We start from the raw sequence: 24,877 nt of genomic DNA on the forward strand, positions 1-24,877 counted from the left end.
TCACCATTCTTAATCTTTAACCTAACTTCCAGCTGTGTTTTATGTAAGTTGCCAGTAGTTATATTCACTTTAAGACAACTTGATGATTAGGTTTGCATTATAGAAAACCAGTGCTTAATTTTTTTTATAATTTTGTTCATTTACTTATTTTGGCTGTGCTGGGTCTTTGTTGCTGTGAGAACTTTTCTCTAGTTTTGGGGAGTGGGGGCAACTCTCTAGTTGTGGTATATGGGCTTCTCATTGCAGTGGCTTCTCGTGGAGCTCGGGTTCTAGGGCGCTTGAGCGTCAGTAGTTGCAGGTTCCAGGCCCTGGAGCATAGGCTCAGTAGCTGTGGCGCACAGGCTTGGTCTCTCCGAAGCATGTGGGATCTTCTGGACCAGGGATCACACCCGTGTTTCCTGCATTTGCAGGTAGATTCTTTACCACTGAGCCACCAGGGAAGCCCAATCAGCGTTCAGTTTTTGAAGGTGGCTAAACCTGTATTTTCTCATAATAGTGAAATTTTATGTTTCTGACTTCTTTTAGGTTTAGCATGAGCTTCAACAGACACAATCTAAAATACTACGTGTTACCCAAAAAACCTAAAAAGGTGGCATTTGATTGCTTAGAATGGATCAGAAAGCATCACCCATGTGAGTACAGCCTTGTGATGAATTATGTCTAGAAATGATAAATAAATGTCTTTTTAGTACCGCAGTTGAATATATAAAATCACGTATTAAGCATTTCTTTTCTCATCATGGTAGCACTAACTTACTGTTTATAGCGCAGAATATTGCAGCTCTCTCAGTTCTGAAAATTAGAAAATCTCATTTGGCTTGCTGGCAATAACCCCTAATAAAAAGCATATTAAATACCCCCTCCTACACACCTGTATTATTCGTGGTTCCAGTCTTTTCTTCTGACTGCTAACAGTGTGTGAATTATGCAGCTCTGTTCTAGTGCCTTCTCCCAGGTGTGTCTGCCTTTGAGTCCTGTTAACTAAAATGAGATTCTGAAATTCATGGTAGCTTTCCATGTAACCTCTTAGCTACTTTTCCATGGAGCATTTGTTGTTGTTGTTGTTAAACATCTCTATTTTATTATTTAAAATTAGTATACACATTTGTTTCAGTAAATCAAACAATACAGAGATAGGTCAAGGAAAAAGTAATTTCCTTTTCCATCCCACCCCCCACCACCCACCACCCAGGGAGCTAATATAAATAGCCTTGTGTGTGTATCTGTATCTTTGGCTCTTCCACAGAGAGGTGTCTTTTTCTTTACTGCCTTTTATTTTCCAATTTTTAAAAATAACATGCATACAAATGGCAGTAAATATAGTGAAGAGAATTTAGAAAGGAAGGAAAGAAAGAATCAAAAGACAAACCTTATCATGGGACAAGTTAAGGCACTCTTACCATTGTGGCTTATTTCCTTCCGGTAATGTTTGTGTGTTTTTCTCTCCATTAGCCCACTGTATATACAGTGTTTGCTCCCCTTTACCTCTTAAATCTTAAACATGTTCTCATGTCTTTTTAAAAAACTTAGAAAACACTGAATGGTTGCTTATAATTTTCTTTCTTAATTATGTCCTATGTGGGCCCTTAAAATTTTTTTTTAATCTTAAAAACTATAGAGCCTTCCCTGGTGGTCCAGTGGTTAAGAGTCTGCACTTCCACCTGCAGGGGGCCAGGGTTCAATCCCTGGTTGGGGAACTAAGATCCTGCTTGCTGCACAATGCGGCCAAAAATTGTAAACAAAACTTCTTAAATAAGTCCTTGGGTCACTTTATTTCTTTGATTTGTTTCCCAGAAGGAAACTGAGTCAAAAGGAAGGAGAATTTCTAAGGCTCTTGATACATATTACTGTATGCTTTCTACAAAGTCTGTGTAGGAGTGCCTTCCTCGTGTATAGCCAGTGAGAAACAGAGCCAGGCTGCCTCAGTGCATTTGGGGGAACAGGACTGCGAGTCAAATCTTGTCTTTGCAGCGCGTGTTGTTGCTTGATTTATTCTACCTGTGTGACTCTCCTCAGCTGTCAGAAAACTGAAGGTCTCTTCACAGTTCAGACAGTTCTAAGAACACCATGTAAGTTACCTCGTTGTTTATGTTACATGTCCTCATTTCACAAGACTGTTTTGGTTTCTTGGCAGATGACTCAGGGATAATTTACTGCCTCTCCAGGCGAGAATGTGACACAATGGCTGAAACATTACAGAAGGATGGCCTTGCTGCCCTGGCTTATCACGCCGGCCTCAGTGACTCCGCCAGAGATGAAGTACAGCACAAGTGGATTAATCAGGATGGCTGCCAGGTAACATCTCTTAACATAAAGGAAACAATATTTTACAGTATATAAGCCACCTTGGATGGAAAATTGTTTTTACCTTAAAGGTGAAAGTGAAAGTGAAGTCGCTCAGTCATGTCCGACTCTTTGCGACCCCATGGACTGTAGTCTGCCAGGTTCCTTCGTCCTTAAGGGTAGTAAGCATCAAAATAAGGCGGATTTAAAAGGCGATCTTTGAGACATCTAAAGTTGCTTTTTCTTTCTTAAATAAAAAAAAAAAATTTATTGGGATGTAATTCACATACCATAAAATTCTCCCTCCCAAAGTTTACAAGTCAGTGGTTTTTAGTATATTCACAAAGTTGTGCAACCATTACCACTGTCTAATTCCAGAACATTCCATCATCCCAGAAAGAAACCACATATCCACTAGCCATTGCTCCCCACACCCCCAACCCCCAGTTCACTAATCTATTAACTACTATTAATCTGTCTCTGTAGAGTTTCCTATCCTGGACATTTCATACAAATAGAATCATACAGTATGCATTCTTCTGTGACAGATTTGTCTTACTTCGCATGTTTTCGAGATTTATCCACATTGTAGTATGTATCAGTACTTGACTCCTTTTTGTGTCTAGATAACATTCCATTGTATGAGATACTACATTTGTTATCTATTCATCAGTTGGAAGACATCTGGGTTGTATCCACTGTGTAACTCTTGTGAATAATGCTTCTGTGCAAGTTTTTGTGTAAACATATGTTCAGTTCTGTTGGGTAAATACCTAGGAGTGGAGGGACTTCCCTGATGGTACAATGGATAGCAATCCACCTGCCAGTCAGGGGACACAGGCTCCATCCCTGGTCTGGGAAGAGTACACATGCCTCGGAGCAGCTAAGCCCAGGCACCACAACTACTGAGCCTGTGCTCTGGGGCCCGCAGACTGCATCTCCTGAAGCCCTCGAGCCTAAACCTGGGCCCTACAACCACAGTGAGTAGCCCAAGCACCACAACGAAGGCGAGCCCCTGCTCGCCACAACTAGAGAACACCCGAGCACAGCAACAGGCCTAGCACAGCCGAAAGTAAATAATTAATTAATTTATTTATAAATAAGTAAATACCTAGAAGTAGGATTGCTTAGTCATATGGAAATTCATTGTTTAACTCTTTAAGAAACTCTCTGTTTTCCAAAGCAGTTATAAAGTTATACATTCCAGCAATGTATGAGGTTCCAATGCCTCCACCTCACCAACACTAATTATTGTCCTTTTTTTTTTTACTATATCCATCCTGGTGGGTGTAAAGTGGTATCTCATTGTGATTTTATTTGCATCCCCTAATAACTAGTGATGCTGAGCATCTGCTTCTGACAGATTTGTCACCCACGTGGATCAAGAAAGAAGCCGAGAACACTCTAGGCACCCCACACTGTCCCTTGGATAGACCCCTCTAGACACAGGATGAATCCGAGAATGACTAAACTTTTTTTTTTGGAGCCCATGAAATTTTCAGTTCATAAGAAAAGAAATCATTACTCTGAAGATTCAGAAAGAAAATAACTTTTGAAATTATTTTCTGAGGGAAAATAAAAGGAAGACTTAGAGGATATCAACTTAATATACTTAGGAAGATTTAAAAAGACTTGTATGAACTAGGAACAGTTTACCATAAGAAGATGATATGAAAAGGCTGACATGAAGGGAAAAATTAAAATTCCATATATGCAAACAAAATGCAAGAAAAAACAAAACAAATAGAATTATATGTCAAGAGACGCATGGTTCAATTCAATGCAGACATTTGAATCAATGATGTAGTGAATAACTTGAGAGTGTAAAGGGGAAAAAAAACATGAAAATTGAAGGAATATAAAACAAAAAAATTGGGGTTATTTTGCCAAACAGAAAAATGTTTAGCAACAGGGAGTAATGTTCAGCCTAAAAATAATAAGTATACCCAAGAATGAAATTGGGAGAGTTGAGATTGATAGAATAGTCAAATGTATTATAAATAAATAAGAAACTAAGAGTCATCTCAGAATCACTGGGGAAAAACTTAGATGTAGACATAGTTCAGAATATTTGTTTGATTTACAAAGTTGTAAGAAATTGTGGGCCTTAGGAAACATCACTACAAACAAAGCTAGTGGAGGTGATGGAATTCCAGTTGAGCTATTTCAAATCCTAAAAGATGATGCTGTTAAAGTCCTGTACTCAATATATCAGCAAATTTGGAAAACTCAGCAGTGGCCACAAGACTGGAAAAGGTCAGTTTTCATTCCAATCCCAAAGAATGCTCAAACTACCGCACAATTGCACTCATCTCACACGCTAGCAAAGTAATGCTCAAAATTCTCCAAGCCAGGCTTCAGCAATACGTGAACCGTGAACTTCCAGATGTTCAAGCTGGTTTTAGAAAAGGCAGAGGAACCAGAGATCAAATTGCCAACGTTCACTGGATCATCGAAAAAGCAAGAGAGTTCCAGAAAAACATCTGCTTTATTAACTATGCCAAAGCCTTTGACTGTGTGGATCACAGTAAACTGTGGAAAATTCTGAAAGAGATGGGAATACCAGACCACCTGACCTGCCTCTTGAGAAACCTGTATGCAGGTCAGGAAGCAACAGTTAGAACTGGACATGGAACAACAGACTGGTTCCAAATAGGAAAGGGTGTACGTCAAGGCTGTATGTTGTCACCCTGTTTATTTAACTATATGCAGAGTACATCATGAGAAACGCTGGGTTGGAAGAAGCCCAAGCTGGAATCAAGATTGCCGGGAGAAATATGAATAACTTCAGATATGCAGATGACACCAGCCTTATGGCAGAAAGTGAAGAACTAAAAAGCCTCTTGATGAAAGTGAAAGAGGAGAGTGAAAAAGTTGGCTTAAAGCTCAACATTCAGAAAACTAAGATCATGGCATCCGGTCCTGTCACTTCATGGCAAATAGATGGGGAAACAGTGGCTGACTTTATTTTTTGAGTCTCCAAAATCGCTGCAGATGGTGATTGCTGCCATGAAATTAAAAGACGCTTACTCCTTGGAGGAAAGTTGTGACCAACCTAGATAGCATATTAAAAAGCAGAGACATTACTTTGTCAACAAAGGTCCGTCTAGTCAAGGCTATGGTTTTTCCAGTAATGTATGGATGTGTGTGTGTGTGTGTGTGTGTGTGTGTGTGTGTGTTAGTCGCTCAGTCGTGTCCGACTCTTTGCGACCCCATGGACTGTAGCCCACCAGGCTCCTTTGTCCATGGGATTCTCTAGGCAAGAGTACTGGAGTGGGTTGCCATTTCCTTCTCCATTTACATTACTGGAAGAAAATGATATATGCTTTTCAGATTATAAAAGTATGGATGTGAGAGTTGGACTGTAAAGAAAGCTGAGTGCTGAAGAATTGATGCTTTTGAACTGTGGTGTTGGAGAACACTCTTGAGAGTCCCTTGGACTGCAAGGAGATCCAACCAGTCCATCCTAAAGGAAATCAGTCCTGGGTGTTCATTGGAAGAATTGATGTTGAAGCTGAAACTCCAATACTTTGGCCACCTGATGCGAAGAGCTGACTCATTTGAAAAGACCTGATGCTGGGAAAGATTAAGGGCAGGAGGAGAAGGGGACGACAGGATGAGATGGTTGGATGGCATCACCGACTCAAAGGACATCAGTTTTGGTGGACTCCGGGAATTGTTGATGGACAGGGAGGCCTAGCGTGCTGTGGTTCATGGGGTCGCAAAGAGTTTGCCACAACTGAGCAACTGAACTGAAGAAACTGTATTCGTTAAGATAAAAAAATAGGTTACTCTATAAAGAATGAGAAACAGACTTGCCTGAGGCAGTGTCACTAAATTAAAAAAACAGAAACATACTATGTCTAGAAGGCTGGGACTGAGGGGTTTCATGCTCAGCTTATTGTTATTTATGTTGAAAACAATAGAATGGCTTTTTCAGATATTTAGAAGTTCAGAAAATACTGGTTTTTCTTCACTGACATAACTATAGATGATATTCTTTCCAAATTAATACTTAGCTAATCAAAATTGCACTGTTTTTGTTTCCTTTGATGAACTTTTTTGAAAGTTTGCCTGGATGAACATTCAAGTGAAAATAACCAAAAGAATTTGGCAAGAAAATGATAACGCATGAACACTACCTTTGCAATATGTTATAGATCAATGAAACAGAAATCCAAAAATAGACTAGAAACATGTAAAAACCGTATATGATAAGAAAGGTATTTAAAATTAATTGGGGAGCTTCCCTGTCGGCTCAGTGGTAAAGAATCCGCCTGCCAGTGCAGAAGACATGGGTGGTCTGGGAAGACTGCACATGCCACAGAGCAGCTCAGCCAGTGCATCACAGCTTCTGAGCTCATGTGCTGCAGCTACTGAAGCCTGCATGCCCTAGAGCCCATGCTCTGCAACGAGAGAAGTCACCACAATGAGAAGCCTGTGCACCGCAACTAGAGAGTAGCTCTCCACTCCACAGTTAAAGAAAAGCCCGCACAGCAGCACAGACCCAGGACAGCCAACAATAAATACATTGATTAAAATTTAAAATTAATTGGGAAGTCCCTGGAGAAGGAAATGGCAACTCACTCCAGTATTCTCACCTGTAGAATTCCATGGACAGAGGCCTGGCGGGCTATAATCCATGGGGTCACAAAGAGTCAGACACGACATGAGTCACAGCACAATTGGGAAGGGAAGTTTATTCAACTTGTGGCACTGGTTACCTGATGGGGAGAATTATTCTGAGTCCTCATATCAAAATTAATTACAGGTAGGGACTTCCCTTGCTGTTCATGTTGAGACTCCACACTTCCAAAGCAGGGAGCATGGGTTCAATCTCTAGTCCAAGAACAAAGATTCCACATACCACATGGCAGAAAAAAAAAATTACAGGCAAATACAAGTACTGATATTTTTAAATGTGGAAGGGAACCTAAACTTAAACCGTACAGGTAGTAACTGCTCTTAATGATTGAAAACCTAAACAACTAAACAGTTCTGTATCTATAAATAAAACCAAAAGGCAACAGCAAACTGGGAATTATATCTTCAAAAATAAAACATAATGAAGACCTTGTAAAAATGTGATAAAAGAGTCTCAAATAGTCAATTACCTGAGGCTATCAGGAGACTATTGGAAAGGAAGAAACTACAGAGGGCTAAATACAAATTTAGTTTAAGTGCAACTTTACTAATAATCGAATTAACATTTAAAACAGATTTTTACCTTCCGAATTAGCAAACTTTTATTAACTGGCAGGAACAGTGTTGTGAGAGGCAATTTCCTATAGTAGTCCTGAGATCCTTTCTGGAAAACAGTATGATGGACTGTACTCAAATCTGAAACAGGTGTGGAATTTACTTTAGTGTTATTTTTAATAATAAATGTTCTGAGACCATGATTGGTTATATTGCAGTACATTCCTGCCATTAAAAATGGTTTATGAAGAATTTTTTAATGGTATGAAAATGTTGGAATGTTAACGATAGATGAATGCAGGAAAAAATGTGATTCAAGTGTGTAATCTCAACCATAAAAAAATCGGATAGAAAACTGATAAGAAAAAAGAAACAAGTCCATTTGTTTAATTTCTTTAATTCTTTATATATATGTACATGCTCAATTGCTCAGTCATTTCCAAGTCTTTGTGACCCCATGGACTGTAGCCTGCCAGGCTTCTCTGTCCATGGAATTTTCTAGCCAAGAATACTGAAGTGGCTTGTCATTTCCTACTCCAGGGGATCTTCCCAACCTAGGGATATAACCTGCGTCTCCAGCATTGCAGGCAGATTCTTTACTACTGCACTACCTGAGAAGCCCCTTTATATATAGTATATTCTACAATATGCATATTTTTATATATAAAACACTTTGATCAATTAATTCAGTTTTTTTAATCTAATTGTTTCTGCCTCAGAGCAGCTAATCCTCACAGTCAAGGTTTAATAATCAACTGGGCAGCCTTGATCTTATTAGATTTGTGGGATAGAATAAAACTTGGTTGGTTTTCTTCACGAAGAAATGATGGTTCCCTGAAATTTTGAAAGCCACACAGATATAAAGAAGGAATTATCAGTTCAGCAAAGCCCGTGTTCCCAGTTAGAAGAAGTAGAGAGGCTCAGGAGGAGTTGGTGTCACTGTCACCTCGTGAGCCTGCGGGCTCCCTGGAAGGGCTGTGCTCAGCAGACCCTGGGAGGTGCACCCGGGCTTCCTGGAGACCTGTGGGCTGGCACAGCTCGCTCCAGCCTCTCCACCTGCTCTCCCACCTCTCGAGGCTGCGGTAGACCTTCCCTTTCCAGGGAGATTCACCTTTGATCACAGGGCCGTAAATTTCATTGGATGGATAACCTAAAGTACAGGCCGTCGGTGTTCCCATTGTGGATGAGCGCTCTATCTGCCATCCATGTGCTCCGTGCTGTGCAGTTCCTGGGTCTGGTACTAACAGTGACTGAAATCACGTCATTAGCCTCAGCCTGGCTGCTACATCATCCAGTTGTTTTTTGAAATACTCTTCTTGAAGTAGCAATTCATCTTTCTAGGTCCTAAAAAAAGACTTGCAGCTTTATTTGTGTATGGTAATTTTGCCTGGAGATACAGGGTCTTCGGCTAGGTTATAAGTCCTCAATTTGCCACTGAAACAGATAGGCTTGAAGATGATTTTTTACTAAAAACTGATTTATCAGGCTTCTGAAATTTAAGTGCCACTTTGCTTCCACTGAGTAACTTGCATAGGCCAAGATCCACAGTCTCTAGTCTTGTTTTCTTTTCTAATATAAACAGCTCTCATGCTTTTTGCTCATCTGAGTTTCAATAAAAAAATTCACAAATTTTGATTCTGAAACCAGCTGATGAATAAAAGGAACCGGTGTGTGATCAGCTGGAAAAACGGTTAGTAAGCCCTGGAGCAGGTGAGAACACCACTGTTCCTGAGCCATTGGAAAAATTAGCTGCAGTGACCCCAACAGCAACAGCGCTGGGAACACCCAGAGCTTCAGAGCAACACGGTTATCAGGGCATTATGGATATCATGGCCGTGTGAGCACCACTCTTCTACATCCACGTCAAAAAAATGAGAGTGCAAATAGTGGCAACACATCGAGAGGACCTTGGCTCCCGTGGTAGTCACGCAAGCAAGGGCCTGCCATACCAAGTTTCTCCCTGCCTTCTTGGGTCTGAACAGGGTTGCAAATTGACAACACGAAAATCTCTAATTAGTCACACTCAGTAATGAAACCAAGTTATTAGAATATTGTATAGAGTACATTTCAAAGTAAAAGAGAGGAAGACTTCCCTGGTGGTCCAGTGTTTAAGAATCCACCTGCCAATGTGAGGGACATGGGTTTGATCCCTGATCTGGGAAGATTCTATGGGGCAGCCAAGCCCGTGTGCCATAACTACTGAGCCCGCATTCTAGAGCCCAAGAGCGGCAACTAGAAAAAGCCGAAGCCCAGCCATGAAGACCCAGGGCAGCCAAAAATGAATAACAAAATTACTTTTTAAAAAATTAAGTAAAATAGAGGATGAAGCTTTTCAAAGCATCTATTATTAAAATGTTCCTTCAGATGCATTAAGAACCTCACTGGCTTTTGCTTTTACATCAGGTAATCTGTGCGACAATTGCCTTTGGAATGGGCATTGACAAACCAGATGTGCGCTTTGTGATCCACGCCTCCCTCCCAAAGTCTGTGGAGGGTTACTACCAAGAGTCTGGCCGAGCCGGAAGAGACGGGGAGATCTCTCACTGCATACTCTTCTACACCTACCACGACGTGACCCGGCTAAAGAGGCTTATCCTGAGTAAGCTGAGCTCCCTGGGGGACCTGTGCTGTCCCACTCAGTCCCATGACTCTCGTCCACCCCTGCAGTCATGGTGCTTTTGATCCAGTGATCCTTAAAATAGAGGCGCTTACATAGATATGGAAGTTTTATTTTAGGTCATCTTTATGATAAAGATGTTGTTCAACCTGTTGAAGATGAAAATTTCCAAACCAGTCCTTGTATACAGTCCAATCCTAAGAAATAACTCCAGTTACTAATTTCCTTTGTATCATTCCGGGCCCATTTTCTGTCTGGATCCTTGTATATAAATGTATATTTCAAACATGCAGAAAGGTAAAATGGAAAAACTAATGAGCTATCATGTTCCCCCATCCAGGTTAGGAAATAAACCCCCTATAGAGCCCTCTCATATCCCATCTCTTGACTTCCCCACTGGAGTTAACCAGTATCTTTTTATTTTTAATAATTTTTTTAAAATTGGGGTGTAATTGCTTTACGTTTTAGGCAATAACTTATGTTTGATATTTACGTTCCCAAATTCAGGTATTTCACAGTGTAAATGCTATTATATTATGCGTGTTTCTCCCCCACCCCCACCCGAAGTATTGTTGAGTTATTCAGGTGTACAACATAGTGATTTAAAGGTTATACTCTACTTATAGTGAAAGAAAGTGAAGTCGTTTAGTCATGTCTGACTCTTTGTGAGACCCTGTGGACTGTAGCCTACCAGGCTCCTCTGTCCATGGGATTTCCAGTCAAGGGTTCTGGAGTAGGTTGCCATTTCCTTCTCTGGGGGATCTTCCCGACTCAGGAATCGAACCTGGGTTTCCCATATTGCAGGCAGACGCCTTACCCTCTGAACCACCAGGGAAGCCCACTCTATAGTTATTATATAAATGTGCTTTTTTTTAATACATATGTATATTGACCAGATTTTTTTTCTAGTCAACACTAGGGTGTAACTATGACTCCAACTAGTACACATAGCTTGACTATATAGAATTCTATAGAATCGTACTCCTTGTTTATTGAACCAGTCCCCTTTTAATAGATAAATAAGTAAACTTGCCTGTTTTGAGACTACTTTTGAAGGAACTCCGGCAAAGAAAACTGAGTGTGTGAAATGACACTTACCAAGCTCTGTGCCAAATAATGTTGACCTGTTTTGCTCATAACCAGTAGCAAGGGCAGGGTCCTAACCATTGGACTGCCAGGGAATTCCCAACCACCGACTTTAGAGATAGAGTTAGTCCCAAGAGAAAAGTGAACTTCAGAAAGGTTTTGTAACTTACTTCCAACAGCAGCAGCAGCGGTAGCAGGGAGGGTAGTCATAGTGATGATAATGTTTCCTTAGCACTTACTTACTATATACCACTGTCTTGAATGCTTTATGTACATCACTTAATGTTCACAAGACCCCTAAAAGACACTACTCTTACTCTGCTCATTTTACAGAAGAGTTTCCTCGAAATACAGAGCTAGATAAGTGGCAGAGCCCTGGTGGAATCCAGGTTTATCTGAATCCAAGATCCACCTCCTTTGCACTATACCAAGATCATTCTCGGTGAAAAAATGAAACTTTTAACTTAGTGTGTTTTTGAAAAGATCCTATATTAAGTTAGGTCCAAATAATTTAGTAAGTAAACCCTAAATACTTAGAAGCCGTCTGAAAAAAATAATACTCATAAAGCAAAAAAATTTTTTTATTTCCTTTTTAACAAACCACAGTTGCTTATGAATGAAAACTATGTACATGTTGTTCTCAAACCTTAGAATCAGAATGGATGCTACCACCCTCATTTCCTGTTTCAGGTTGATTTTTTTGGAGGTAATTGTGTTCATGATAGCAACTGCCAGAACTTCAGTTTCACAATGTTATTTAGAGGGACTTCCTTGGTGGTCCAGTAGTTAAGACTCTACGCTTCCAATGCAGGAGGTGAGAGTTCAATCCCTGGTCAGGGAACGAAGATCCCACATGCTGCCTGGCGTGGCTAGGAAAACAAAAAGAATTTAATTTAAATAAAAAACAGTAACAATGTTATTAAAAGGAAAGTAGCACAACCTGAGAGCTTCCCTGGTGGCTTAGTGGTAAAGAACCCAGGTACCAACGTAGGAGAGGCAGGTTCAATCTCTGGGTCAGAAAGATCCTCTGGAGAAGGCAATGGCAACCCACTCCAGTATTCTTGCCTGGGAAATCCATGGACGGAGGAGCCTGACATACTACAGTCTGTAGGGTCACAAGAGTTGGACACGACTTAGTGACTAAACAACAAGTTCATTGTGAACTACCCCAAACTAGTTGTGTATGTGAAGTTCAACAGATGTTAGGTGTTGCTGTGTTTCCCTTAAATTTAAAGTACCGACCAGCAGCCCTGTGCATTCATTGCAGCACCCACCCTGGCCCAGGAGGTCCTTCACACACAGTTTCAGAGCCAGTGGCTTCACCACTTTGATCCCAAATACTCCAGAAGATGCATGGCCCAATGCCACGCCCCAGTCTCTGCTCATTCTGGATGCTAGGTTTAGTTCATACTTGTCTTGATAAATGTAGTAAATATAGTTCAGATAGTTGTCGTTTTCAGAATGTTTTCCGCTACTCCTGACAACCTGTGTTTATTCCTGTAAGACTAAATTCTTGGTGGTGGTTGTTCATTCCCTCAGTCATGTTTGACTCTTTGCAACCCCGTGGACTGCAGCATGCCCGGGTTCCCTGTCCTTCACCATCTCCCAGAGTTTGCTTAAACTCATGTCCAGTAAATCAGTGATGCCATCCAACTATCTCATCCTCTGTCATTCCCTTCTCCTGCCTTCAGTCTTGCCCAGCATCAGGGTGTTTTCCAGTGAATCACTTCTTCGCATCAGGTGGCCAAAGTATTGGAGCTTCGCTTTGGCATCAGTCTTTCCAATGAATATTCAGGGTTGATTTCCTTTAGGACTGACTGGTTTGATCTTGCTGTCCAAGGAACTTTTAAGAGTCTTCTCTTGAGATGAATCTTGGAGATGAACATAAACATTCAGTTATTTATAATATAAATATTTAGAATTATAGGAACCTATTTTACATAAGTCTGTGGTATATTCAATTTTTCTATTTTAATAAGTATGTTTTACTATGTTCTTCATCTCTTTTAGTGGAAAAAGATGGAAACCGTCATACACGAGAGACCCACTTCAATAATTTGTATAGCATGGTACATTACTGTGAAAATATAACAGAATGTAGGAGAATACAGCTTTTGGCTTACTTTGGTGAAAATGAATTTAATCCTCATTTTTGTAAGAAATACCCAGATGTTTCATGTGATAACTGCTGTAAAACAAAGGTAAAATAAGCAAGTTTTAAATTCTTTATAATAAGGAAATTACCAAGATTTTTTTTTTCTTCTCTTAATTTAGAAAAGTTAGATATAAGTTAGATTGCAATAAGGTCAGCCCTAAGGAGTTTAACAAGGGAACAGTGGCTTCCTCCCCATGTTAATTGGAAAAAGAAACATTTTGATAATAATTCTGTGACATACCCTTAGAATTCGAAGCCTGTTTAAAAAGTATATACTGTACCTGTTTCAGTGATTATAGGATATTTTAGAAATGTCATTAATCTATAAATTTCCAAAAAGATGCTAGAATAACTTCCATTCGATTGTAATTACATTTAAACATCCCATCTCAAAAGGGTTATAACTAGTATACTTATGTGTTTGAATTCAGATCAATTAGATTACTGTGTAAATTGGTTTAAAAAAACTATAAAGAATAATGGCAATTGCTTCGAGATGAGTTTGCTATCATCTCTCTTAAAAATAACCTTGGGAGGTGGTTAAATTCAATCCTTGTCTTCTCTGCTTCACAGTTTATGGAGCATTTTCTTGTTTTATATATTACTTGAAAGGTCTGTGCAAGGTGCTAGGGATTCACAGACAGGAGAGACAGACATGTTTGTATTCATATTGTTGTGATGCCTTGTTATAAATCCAGTTACAGATAGGCAGCACTAGCTGAGCAGAGGGCAGTTTACTCTGTCTCTCTGGATTCCTGGCCATCTCCACTCACTATGTAGATGTGACTAATCTGTTCACTCCTTCAACAAATATTTGTTGAGTGCCTGCTCTGTGATAGACACTGTTCTAGGAGTTTGGGGTATATCACCGAACAGCATATGAAGATCCCTACTCTTGTGGAGCTCACTTTCAACCTGAGGAAGGCTGAATAAAGACAATATATGTTATAAGTACATGTGAAGAGGGAAATTGTTGCTGTTCAGTTGCTCAGTCATGTCCGACTCTTTGAGACCCCATGAACTGCAGCATGCCAAGCTTCCCTGTCCTTCATCTCCTGCAGTTTGCTCAAACTCATGTCCATTGAGTTGATGGTGCCATCCAACCATCTCATCCTCTGTTGCCCCCTTCTCCTCCTGCCCTCCATCTTTCCCAGCATCAGGGTCTTTTGAAGAAGGAAGAGCCTTGGTGAAAAGTACAGCAGCGTAGAGAGTCAGCAATGATAAATGGAATTCAGGAGGCAGTGGCCCTAGGAAGTCCTATTACAGATGAGACCTCAGCAAAAACTTGAAGGGAGTTTAGCTGAGCAGCTCTCAAATATGGGTATTCTTGGCAGAAGCCAAGACGAAAGACCCTGAGGTGGGGATGTGCCTGTATGTTTGAGAGATAGCAAGGGAACTCACAAGCCTGTCGGGGGTTAAGAGTTAGTCAGGGGAAAGGTAACAACCAGCCAGAGCATTATCTGGAGAACGGAGAGATTGGCCTAGTGGAGCAACCCTCATCAGAGGAGACCTACTGGCAGGGAAGATCAGGAGTTCGGCCTGGGGCAAGGTGAGTTAGATACTGTTATCTTAGATTGAGGAATTCTGAAAGGAAACTGGTGATACTGTAACTGGGAGTGGTTGGCCTGGGGGTTGAATTGAAAGTCATGAAAGCAGACGAAATCTTCAGTGGTTTCCATTTGCATGGAAGAGAAGAAAAAGACTGAGCCTTGGTACTTCAAGAGCCTGAGGAGAAGAGGAAGAGTTAGGAAAGGAGACCGGGAAAGAGAGAAAGTGAGGTTGGAAGAAGAGCAAGGCAACTAAGTGTGGAAGAGCTTCAGAGAAAAGGGAATGCTACCAGGTCACGCACTGCTGCCAAGCCCCGTATCATAAGGACCAAGCCGTCCCCATGAACATAGCCCCGAGAAATATGGGACCTGGACGTGACCAGTTTCAGTGGAGAGCGGCAAAGCTGGAGGCAGTGTGCTTATGGAAAATTCCTTCGTTTTGTTTCAGGGATGAACAGAGAAACAGTAGCTGACAGGGGAGCTGGAGTCAGGAAAAGACAGAAGTGCTGTAGTTGTGTGCTGAAAGGAACGTACCTACAGAGGATGGAAACTGATGTGTGAGGACAGGAAGGTGTGCTGAAGCAGGGTTGCTGGGTTAGCGAGGAGGGCTGGGAGCTTGTCTAGGGTACCAAGATGGGCTCAGACAGGAGCCTGGATAGTTCATCTATAACAACAGGAAGGAAGAAGAGAAAATGTGGGAGAAGCGCTGGAGACAGATGTAGTAGAGGGAGTTTGCGAAAGCTTTCTTCCCATCGATTCAGTTTTCTCAGCAAAGTAGGAAACAAGGTGAATGCAGGAAACAAGAGTGTGAAATCAGGTCCACAGACTTATCTTAAAGGGCCAGAGAGTAAACATTCCAGGCTTTGTGGGCAGTCTCTCCCAACTACTCAACTCTGCCGTTTTAGCCCAAAAGGGGACGTAAAACACAATAAATACATCAATTTTCCATGGTCCTTTTTGATAAAATTTTATTTACAAAAGCAGGTGTATAGCGCAAAGGCCATAACTTGCTGACTCCTGTTCTAAGAGAATGGAGGAAGGATAGACCACACACATGTCATGATCACCAAAGGGAGCACTTGATGTCTGTGGCCCTGTGTTGAAAGTGAAAGTCAGTTCAATTCAGTAGTCGTGTCCGACTCTTTACGACCCCGTGGACTGCAGCACACCTGGCTTCCCTATCCATCACCAACTCCTGGAGCTTGCTCAAACTCATGTCTATCGAGTCAGTGATGCCATGAAATTGAAAGTGAAAACAGCACAGTTTCTCCAGCCAGGTGTAGCTACAAAGATAGAGGCATGAAGAGGTGGAGAATGGGATGTAATGTGTTTGTCAAACTAGGAGACATAAGGGCAAGGGAGTTGAAGGTGTTGTGTGAAAGGTGGTGTTATAATTAAACGAGAGAGAGAGAGATTGGCTCTGGGATATCAACTGAATACCTTAGTACTTAGAGAACATCTAAGGAGGTGGATCAATGGCTAGGCAGTCCCAGTGGATTGTTGTAGTCAGCATACTAGCTGGCCTGAGTTTGAGAGGAGGTGATGGTCAGAGAACAGAGGGTTGCTGGTATTGGTAAGACTAAGGTAGTGGATGTGACCATTAGAGTGAGCGGCTGAAGTGGCTGACATTTGTGGAGGATGGGGTCACCAGAGCACAGGAGATCACGTTGCCCAAGGCCAAGATGAGGGAGAATCATTTCTGTGCACTAAGTCACCAAGAATTAAGTCAGGAGTCAGGTTGGAGAGAGCAATGGGGGCACTCGTGACAATGCCAGATAGAGCCTCAGAATCACTACCAGGTCTTAGTGTAGGATGAAAAACCCACCTGTCTTCAGGACTGTGGGGGTTGAGCAAGGATTAGCAGGTAGAGGCACAGAAGCACATTGCCACTTCTGAGAACTGTGGGTGCTCAGCATTGCTGTGATGTGATGATAGTAAAACATCACATAGTAATGGGGACTTCAAGAGGAAGGCAGAGGGACTTCCCTGGTGGTCCAATGGATGAGTTCATCTGCCAGTGCAGGAGACTCGAGTTCAGTCCCTGGTCCAAGAAGATCCCACATGCTGCAGATCAGCTAAGCCCATGCTCCACAACCACTGAGCCCTTGTGCTACAACTACCGAAGCCCACGCACCTAGAGCCCATGCTCTCCGACAAGAGAAGCCAGTGCAGTGAGAAGCCAGCACACTGCAATGGAGAGGAGCCACCTCCTCACCAAGCGCATCTAGAAAACCCACAATGAAGACACAGCAAAGCCAAAAAATAAAATAAAAATAAATAAAATTCAAAGAGCAAAGAAAAAACAATGGTTGGCAGAGTTTGGAGACAACTGAGGGCTGTGAGAAAGGGAACTGACTGGAAATAACAAAAAGGATTTACTGTGGCACCAAAGACCCAAAGGACATCAGAACTCATACATTTGCATGGTTAGACAATGTTTTTCGTTCCAGAGGTCATCATACAGCAAGTGAGAGAGAAAGTATGAAGGATTTTGGAAAAAAAGAATATTTCTACCCACAGAGTGCTCTCTGGTAACTCTCTGTGAAACTGACGAAATAGATATAGTAGACTGCTCATTCTAGACACAAGATTAATATAAAAACTTAGAAAAGAAGGAACATTCGCAACTGCCTTAGTTTTTGGCTTTGGTTTTAGTATGGAAATTACGTGTTGTGGGACTGTTTAATACTGTTAGTATTAAACACTAGCAATCTAGGTATTGTTATCTTAATTATAAAGATAACAGTAAAAGATAATAAATAAATATTAAAAAGTAATCTCTTTTTATTCATAGGATTTTAAGACAAAAGATGTGACCGATGATGTGAAAAATATTGTAAGATTTGTTCAAGAACACAGTTCATCTCAGGGAATAAGAAACGTAAAGCATATAGGTCCTTCTGGGAGGTTCACTCTGAACATGCTGGTCGACATTTTCTTGGGTAAGTCAGCTGTTTTTTTTGTTTTGTTTTTTTTTTTTTTCTTTTTTTCTTGTGTCGAGGGCTGACTTTCAATAGATCGCAGCGAGGGAGCTGCTCTGCTACGTACGAAACCCCGACCCAGAAGCAGGTCGTCTATGAATGGTTTAGCACCAGGTTCCCCACGAACGTGCGGTGCGTGACGGGCGAGGGGGCGGCCGCCTTTTCGGCCGCGCCCCGTGTCCCGGGACGAAGGGCTCTCCGCACCGGACCCCGGTCCCGACGCGCGGCGGGGCGCGCCGCGAGTCAGCTGTTTTATCATTTGAATTACATCAATTAAAAGTGAACATTAAAGAAATCATTACAGCTACATAGAAACACCTCTGTTGTCTGTTTTCTTCAAGAATTTAAGGGCTTTAGAATAAAAACCTTTTGGAGTAGTGAAAGAAGCCATTTTATGCATTTTAACAGTATTTTTATAGAATTTACATAAGTCACTAAAATGAGTTTTCACAAATGAAAAAGAAAGTAAGGAAGCTCGTGCAGTTTCATCTGAGTGAATGGAGTATAACTTCACTGGGCTTCTAGTTTGGGACGGCAGCTTGAGCATTAACTGTCTGTCTTCTTTTTTCTTCCTTGAGGCCCTTTTAAAATAGTAGCAAGGAAATAGAAGGAGGATTCAATCCATAACAGCATAGAGAACCAGAAAGAGACCATCATCAGATTAGAAGTTTTAAAAATCTTTTACAAAACGAATGGAAACATATTGATAAATGGAATGAAATTCGATATATCACAGAGCAAATAAATATAGAAGAAAGTTACAGCCAAGGGACTGTCAACCAGGCAGAACGCCATTGTCACCAGGCCCCAAACCTGGGGTCTTAGAGGCCTAGGGGTAGACGTGAAAGCAGGGGACTCCAAATAGGAGGGGACAGTTGGAAGAAAGTCTGCTCACAGAAGAACTGCATGGAATACCAGCCCGCAACTCATTCTAGAACAAAGATAAACAAACTGCTTGAGGAGCAGAAAGACAGCCAAGTTGGGGGCCACCCAGCACATTTACCCTAAAGCAAACCGATAACTGGACATCCCATTTCAAGGGAGGAATTTGGGGGGAAATAGATGTAGATACAAAATAATAAGAAATCCACTTAAAAAGTTTAATCTGGTCCCTGGAGAGTAAATATAAATAGACAATCAAGTAAAGACCAGAGACTTCCTTGGTGGTCCAGTGGCTAAGACTTCATGCTCCCAGCACAGAGAATCCGGGTTCGATCCCTGGTCAGGGAACTAGAGCCCACATGCCCTAAGTAAGAGTTTGCATACCACAAAGAAAAAAAGAGAAAGGCCAAAGAAGTAACATATTTGATCCTGGGGACAGAGATAATTTAGAAAATAGGCAGTATTTCTGGGGAGACAGGAAGGGGAACTCCTCATTAGTATCTTCATGAAGACAAATAATAATAGAATATTATGGTGCCTTGGATGGTAAAGAACCCACCTGCAATGCGGGAGACCTGGGTTCGATCCCTGGGTTGGGAAGATCCCCTGGAGGAGGGCATGGCAACCCACCCCAGTATTCTTGCCTGGAGAATCCCATGGACAGAGAAGCCTGGTGGGCTACAGTCCGTGGAGTCACAGAGTCGGACATGACTGAGTATGGAAAAGAAACAAAGACAGAGAAAGAGCTGTTAAAATTTTTAAATGATTGACAAAGTAAATTTAGTAGAAAGGCTGGAAGACAACATCAAGAAAATTTTCTCAAGACCTCAGCAAAAATATATGGAAAATGTGAGAGAGAAAATACAGATCAATTCTTAGGAAATGTAAAATCTGACAAAATTTTGAAATAGGAAATAATCTAGCCAATAGTAAAAGGAAATTTCTCAGAAAAGGAAAAAAGCCTTAATTAAAATGCCCACTGGGGGAGTTCCCTGGTGGTTAGGATTCGGCACTTTGACTTCCATGGTCTGGGTTCAATCCCTGGTCAGGGAACTGAGGTCCTGCAAGCTGTGTGGTGTGCCAAAATTTAAATTTAAAAAAAAAGAAAGAAAAGCCTGCTTAATGCCAAATAAATGCTTAATAAGATGAGATTTAAGAATACCAGGAGTAAAGAGATGTCGGGGAGGAAAAGCCTTTTCTCTGTTCTGTTAGTTAGGGAGGCGGATTAGCAAGAGAAAGGACAGATTCAATCAGATATGTAGTGGGAGTTCATGGAAAATGTGACTCAGAGGAGCCCTTAGAATCAGGCTTGGCTACCATTTTAATAGAGGAAGGAGAGCAGGAAGGGTTAGGAGGAAACAAATGATGGGGAAAGATAAATGGGTCCTTAGGAGAAAGATGGGGAGGTGGGGAATGTGGTCGTTTTTGTGACAATGTCTGGGTGTTGTATGGCAAGTTCTCATCTCTGATGAGGAGAGTCAGTCTTCTCTGGTTGCTCCGGGGCAGGGAGAGGAGGAGGGGATTTAAGACAGTTGAGTTCTTTGGGGAGTGTCTGCTTTTTGGCAGATAAGATTTCAGGAACTCAGATGCCGTCTGCTCAGAATAGTTTTGATGCCATTGTGGCATATTCTGAACCCCTTCAGAGATACTCCCAAAAGCTTTGGAAAGAAAAAAACCAAAACCAAAAGGACATCAGATTAATGCCAGCAACCCTGGAAACTCGCAGGCAAAGAAGATGATGTGATGTATACCATAAACAGGAACAGACCCATGGGTCCAGGGAGAAGAAATCCCAGAGTCACAGTAAGCAGTCTTTACATGCGTGCTCAGTCAATCAGTTGTGTCCAACTCTTTGCGACCCTGTGGACTGTAGCCCCCCAGGCTCCTCTGTCCTTGGGATTCTCCAGGCAAGAATACTGGAGTGAGTTGCCATGCCCTTCTCCAGGGGAACGTCCTGAAGCAGTCCGTACAAATTGTTAACAGAAAGTCGGAAAAATAAGTCCCAAGAAATATAGAGAAAGAACAAAGAAATGAATTTTTCTTTTGTTTTGATGACAGAAAAGGCCACAAATGTTACTTCTCAACAACAAAACAAGAAAGGCACTTGGAAACTCCGGGGGAAAGATTATACAAGAGAGCGGAGGTCAACTAGAAAACGAAGGAAGTGGCTGCACTTTGCGTAATTGATAAAATGTACAAAATAATCTGTCTGGGTACAGTGAACATGCTCCTTACTTGCACAAGAGTCAGAAGTTCTAAGTGGGAAAGGAAGCTTGTCCTAATTGAAACACTGCTGATAAGTGGCAGAGTCAAGGTATAGACTTAAACAGTGGTTAGAGAACAGGACAGGATATAGTTGTTAATCCTGGTGATGTAAGAATGAAAGTACAATAAATAAAAATAAGGACTTCCCTGGTGATACAGTGGGTAAGAATCTGCCTGCCATGGCAATTCAGGGGACATGAGTTTGATCCCCAATCCAAGTAGATTCCACAATGCTGTGGAGCAGCTAAGCTCAAGCGCCACAACTAAACCTGTGCTTTAGAGCCCTCAAGCTGCAACTACTGATCCCATGTTCGCTAGAGCCTGTTCGGGCCTGTTAGGACGTGGGTTCAACCCTAGAGCCTGTGCTCCACAAGAGAAGTCACCACAATGAGAAGGCCATGCACTGCAACAAAGAGTAGCTCTGGCTTGCCGCAACTAGAGAACGCTTTCGCACTGCAGTGAAGACCAAGCAAAACCAATAAACAGATAAAAATAAAAGGGGAGTGTACGGATGGCTTGGAATGACAGCAGAAGTGTGGGTTCCATGAGTGGTAACCACCAGAAGAACTGAAAACAAGCCATTTAAAAAGTGATTGCCTTGGGGTTTCCCTGGGAGTCCAGTGGTTAAGACTCCACGCTTCCAGTGCAGGGGGCAGGGGTTCAACCAGCGATCGGAGAACTGAGATCCTACATGTTGCATGGCACGGCCAAAAAAAATTAAAAATTTAATTTTTGAAAAAGTGATTGACTTGGAAAAGAGTGAGACTAGAGAGGGGAAGGGTAGAATAGAGGAATGTTGCTTATAATTACAAACCCTCCTGTACTGTATTTTTTCCTATGTACATGTATTACTTTTAATTTAAAATCTGTAAAGCAATTAAAAAATGAATAGCCTCCACTGGAGAAGGGAGATGGTTTGCTCAGTTTCTAAGCTGTTTCTTCTGGATCCACATATTTCTCAGGACAAAGCAGCTTTTAATGCTGGACCCCCTTTCTGGATTCTTGCCTTCTAGTTTGGGAGCACAAAGGGTTGTAGGTTAAACAGTTTATTATAAGAATGATACATAATCATTCTACATTATTACATGTAGAAAACTGAAAAATGCAAACTCCAGGAAAAAACTACTAATATTTTAATGTGTTTGCTCACAATCACGTATTTATATTGAATGTATAGTTTCTATCATTTAAGCATTTTTAAATTTTTTTACTCTCCTGAAGTAGCTTTTAGTTTTTATTTTATCATATTGATGAAATATATTTAAATAGTTTTATTTTAGGACATATTGGGTTGGTGAAAAAGTCTATTAGGGCTTTTCCATAACATCTTACAGAAAACCCCAAGTGAACTTTTTGGCCAACTCAGTATTTTTCTAGTGTACATAATGGTGTGATAAATAGCCTTTTAAGTGCACCTTCACCTGCATCTCTGTACCTTTCATGTAGGTTCCTAGAAAGATTGCTAAGTCAGACATTTTTCTGACACATGCTTCAGTTTCTCATCAGCTCTTATATGTTTTTAAGAAAATTGTTTATGTTCCATCCAGCTTTCTTAGTTACCCTCAGCACTAGTACTGGGTCCACATCACCCAGTCCTTTACCAGAGCAGTAGTCCTTTATGTCCAGATCGCTTGAAGAAGTAAAACTTGGATCATTCAGCATTTGTGACCAGAAGCCATCTGAAATTTACAGTAACATAATTATTTGAAGCTCTTACAATAGAGCTAAAGCCTTACAAAGTATAGCTGTTAATTCTGATTATAATCAATGTCACCAGCCTTCTTAAGTGGTGGTAGTTTAGTTGCTAAGTCGTGTCTGACTCTTGTGATCCCATGGAACTGTAGCCCATCAGACTCCTCTGTCCATAGATTTTCCAGGCAAGAGTACTGGAGTGGGTTGCCATTTCCTTCTCCAACCTTCTTAAGTAGATTGTTATTAAAGAAAAAAATAACTCTGCTTATGATCTTAAAAAAAAAAAAAAAGACACTTGTCATTATAGCAGCTGGGATGTGAAACCAAGTATCCAGCCTGGTATAGAGCTCTCAGTCAGCCCCCTGGGGGAGGAGGGAAGCACATGGCCTCGTGGAATGCTGTACTTTTGATTTGGAGTTTATATAGGTTTCATCTCTGAGGATGACAGAATGTGTAGACTTTAATACTTTGGTTATAAAAAAGTAGCACTTTCATCACAGGACCAGAGATAATACTTATAAAGTTGATTGTCAAAAAAAATTTTTGAAACTAGATCAACAATGCATAGTTATCCTAATATAGCAATAGTGATGTGAAGCTATTAAAGTTGGCATAAACTTTGTCTTTGATTTGTTTGCTATCATATAATTTTATAAGCTGTACACGCAACATCCTAAAATGACCAACTTAATTTTGTTGCTATGTTTGGTCAATGCCTGTTACATAAAGAGAAGTACATGAAATTATTTTAAAATTCTCCTCAAATATTCTTACTTTACAGAAATGAGTGTCTGTTTGTGCCATAGGTTTTCCTGAAGAAGAGTTATTTATCCCTTTATCCAGACCTGTCCATAAATGACTTTTAAATATATATATATATATATATATGTGTATATATATATATATATATATATATTTGACTGCGTTGGGTCTTAGTTGTGGCATGCAGGCTCTTCATTGTGGCTCATGGGCTTCGTTGCCCCATGCCGTGTGGGATCTTAGTTCCCCAAGCAGGAACTGAACCCATGTCCCCTGCACTGGAAGGCAGCTTCTTAACCACTGGACCACCAGGGAAGTCCCCATAAATGACTTTTTTAGCTTCTTTTGTTACAGTTATGGTGAAAGGGAATGTCGCTCAATCATGTCTGTCTCTTTGGGACCCTATGGACTGTAGCCCACCAGGCTCCTCTGTCCATGGAATTCTCCAGGCAAGAATACTGGAGTAGGTTGCCGTTGCGTTCTGTAGGGGATCTTCGAACTCGGGTCTCCTGCCTTGCAGGCAGATTCTTTTCCATCTGAGCCACCAGGGAAGCCCTCAGTTATGATATACCTATATTTACTAATGTAACTTCTTGTACCTTCTTGCCAGGGAGTAAGAGTGCAAAAATTCAGTCAGGAATATTTGGAAAAGGATCTACTTATTCAAGACACAACGCCGAAAGACTTTTTAAAAAACTGATACTTGACAGGATTTTGGATGAAGACTTGTACATCAATGCCAACGATCAGCCAATTGCCTATGTGATGCTCGGAAGTAAAGCACAAACCGTACTAAATGGGCATTTAAAGGTATGGTTTTTTAAATGTTGGCTTTATTATCTCCCAAAGAGTAGATAGAAATATTTTACTGCGAGTTAAAGCGTCTTTTCCTAAACTGATGAGCTGATGGACATTGAACTTATATGTACCGCCCTATATGAACATATTCTGTTCTTCTTGGTTTACAAAGAGATCTTAAACTTGAGCCTAAGTAATGTCATACCTGTCAAAATGAATCATATGGGCTATCAGATCGTTAGATCATCATATATTCATTAAATAAACATTTATTAAAAAGCTTTTCTGTGCTCTCACTGGAAATGCAAAGAACGTAACAGAAATACCAGCCCCCAAGAAATGTCCCTGAGCATTAAGTGAAGGCTCTGTTCGGCCACAAGCGTACACACACCCACTGTGCTCTGTGTTTCTCTCACGAAGGTAGACTTCATGGAAACGGAAAATTCCAGCAGGGTGAAAAAACAAAAAGCATTAGTAGCAAAGGTGTCTCAGAGGGAAGAGGTGGTTAAGAAATGTCTTGGAGAACTTACAGAAGTCTGCAAATCTCTGGGGAAAGTTTTTGGCGTCCACTACTTCAATATTTTTAATACCGTCACTCTCAAGAAGCTCGCAG

At 41.1% G+C, this 24,877-nt stretch overlaps 1 protein-coding gene across 3 annotated transcripts in view; it reads left to right on the plus strand.

Moving 5' to 3' along the window:
• The window catches only part of BLM (BLM RecQ like helicase), an 87,038-nt gene that overhangs the window by 52,727 nt on the left and 9,434 nt on the right, over positions 1-24,877 (plus strand). For 2 of the 3 annotated variants that reach the window (XM_070478316.1, XM_020905791.2), the window contains 7 exons: positions 526-632; positions 2,135-2,295; positions 9,886-10,081; positions 13,196-13,386; positions 17,682-17,829; positions 24,077-24,276; positions 24,685-24,877. In XM_070478316.1, coding sequence (XP_070334417.1) covers positions 526-632; positions 2,135-2,295; positions 9,886-10,081; positions 13,196-13,386; positions 17,682-17,829; positions 24,077-24,276; positions 24,685-24,877 — 1,196 coding nt within the window. The remainder of the gene's footprint in view (positions 1-525; positions 633-2,134; positions 2,296-9,885; positions 10,082-13,195; positions 13,387-17,681; positions 17,830-24,076; positions 24,277-24,684) is intronic. The other variant, XM_070478317.1, reaches the window with a different exon arrangement.

This window comes from Odocoileus virginianus, chromosome 16 (assembly GCF_023699985.2).
Source record: "Odocoileus virginianus isolate 20LAN1187 ecotype Illinois chromosome 16, Ovbor_1.2, whole genome shotgun sequence".
Taxonomy (NCBI): Eukaryota; Metazoa; Chordata; class Mammalia; order Artiodactyla; family Cervidae; genus Odocoileus; species Odocoileus virginianus.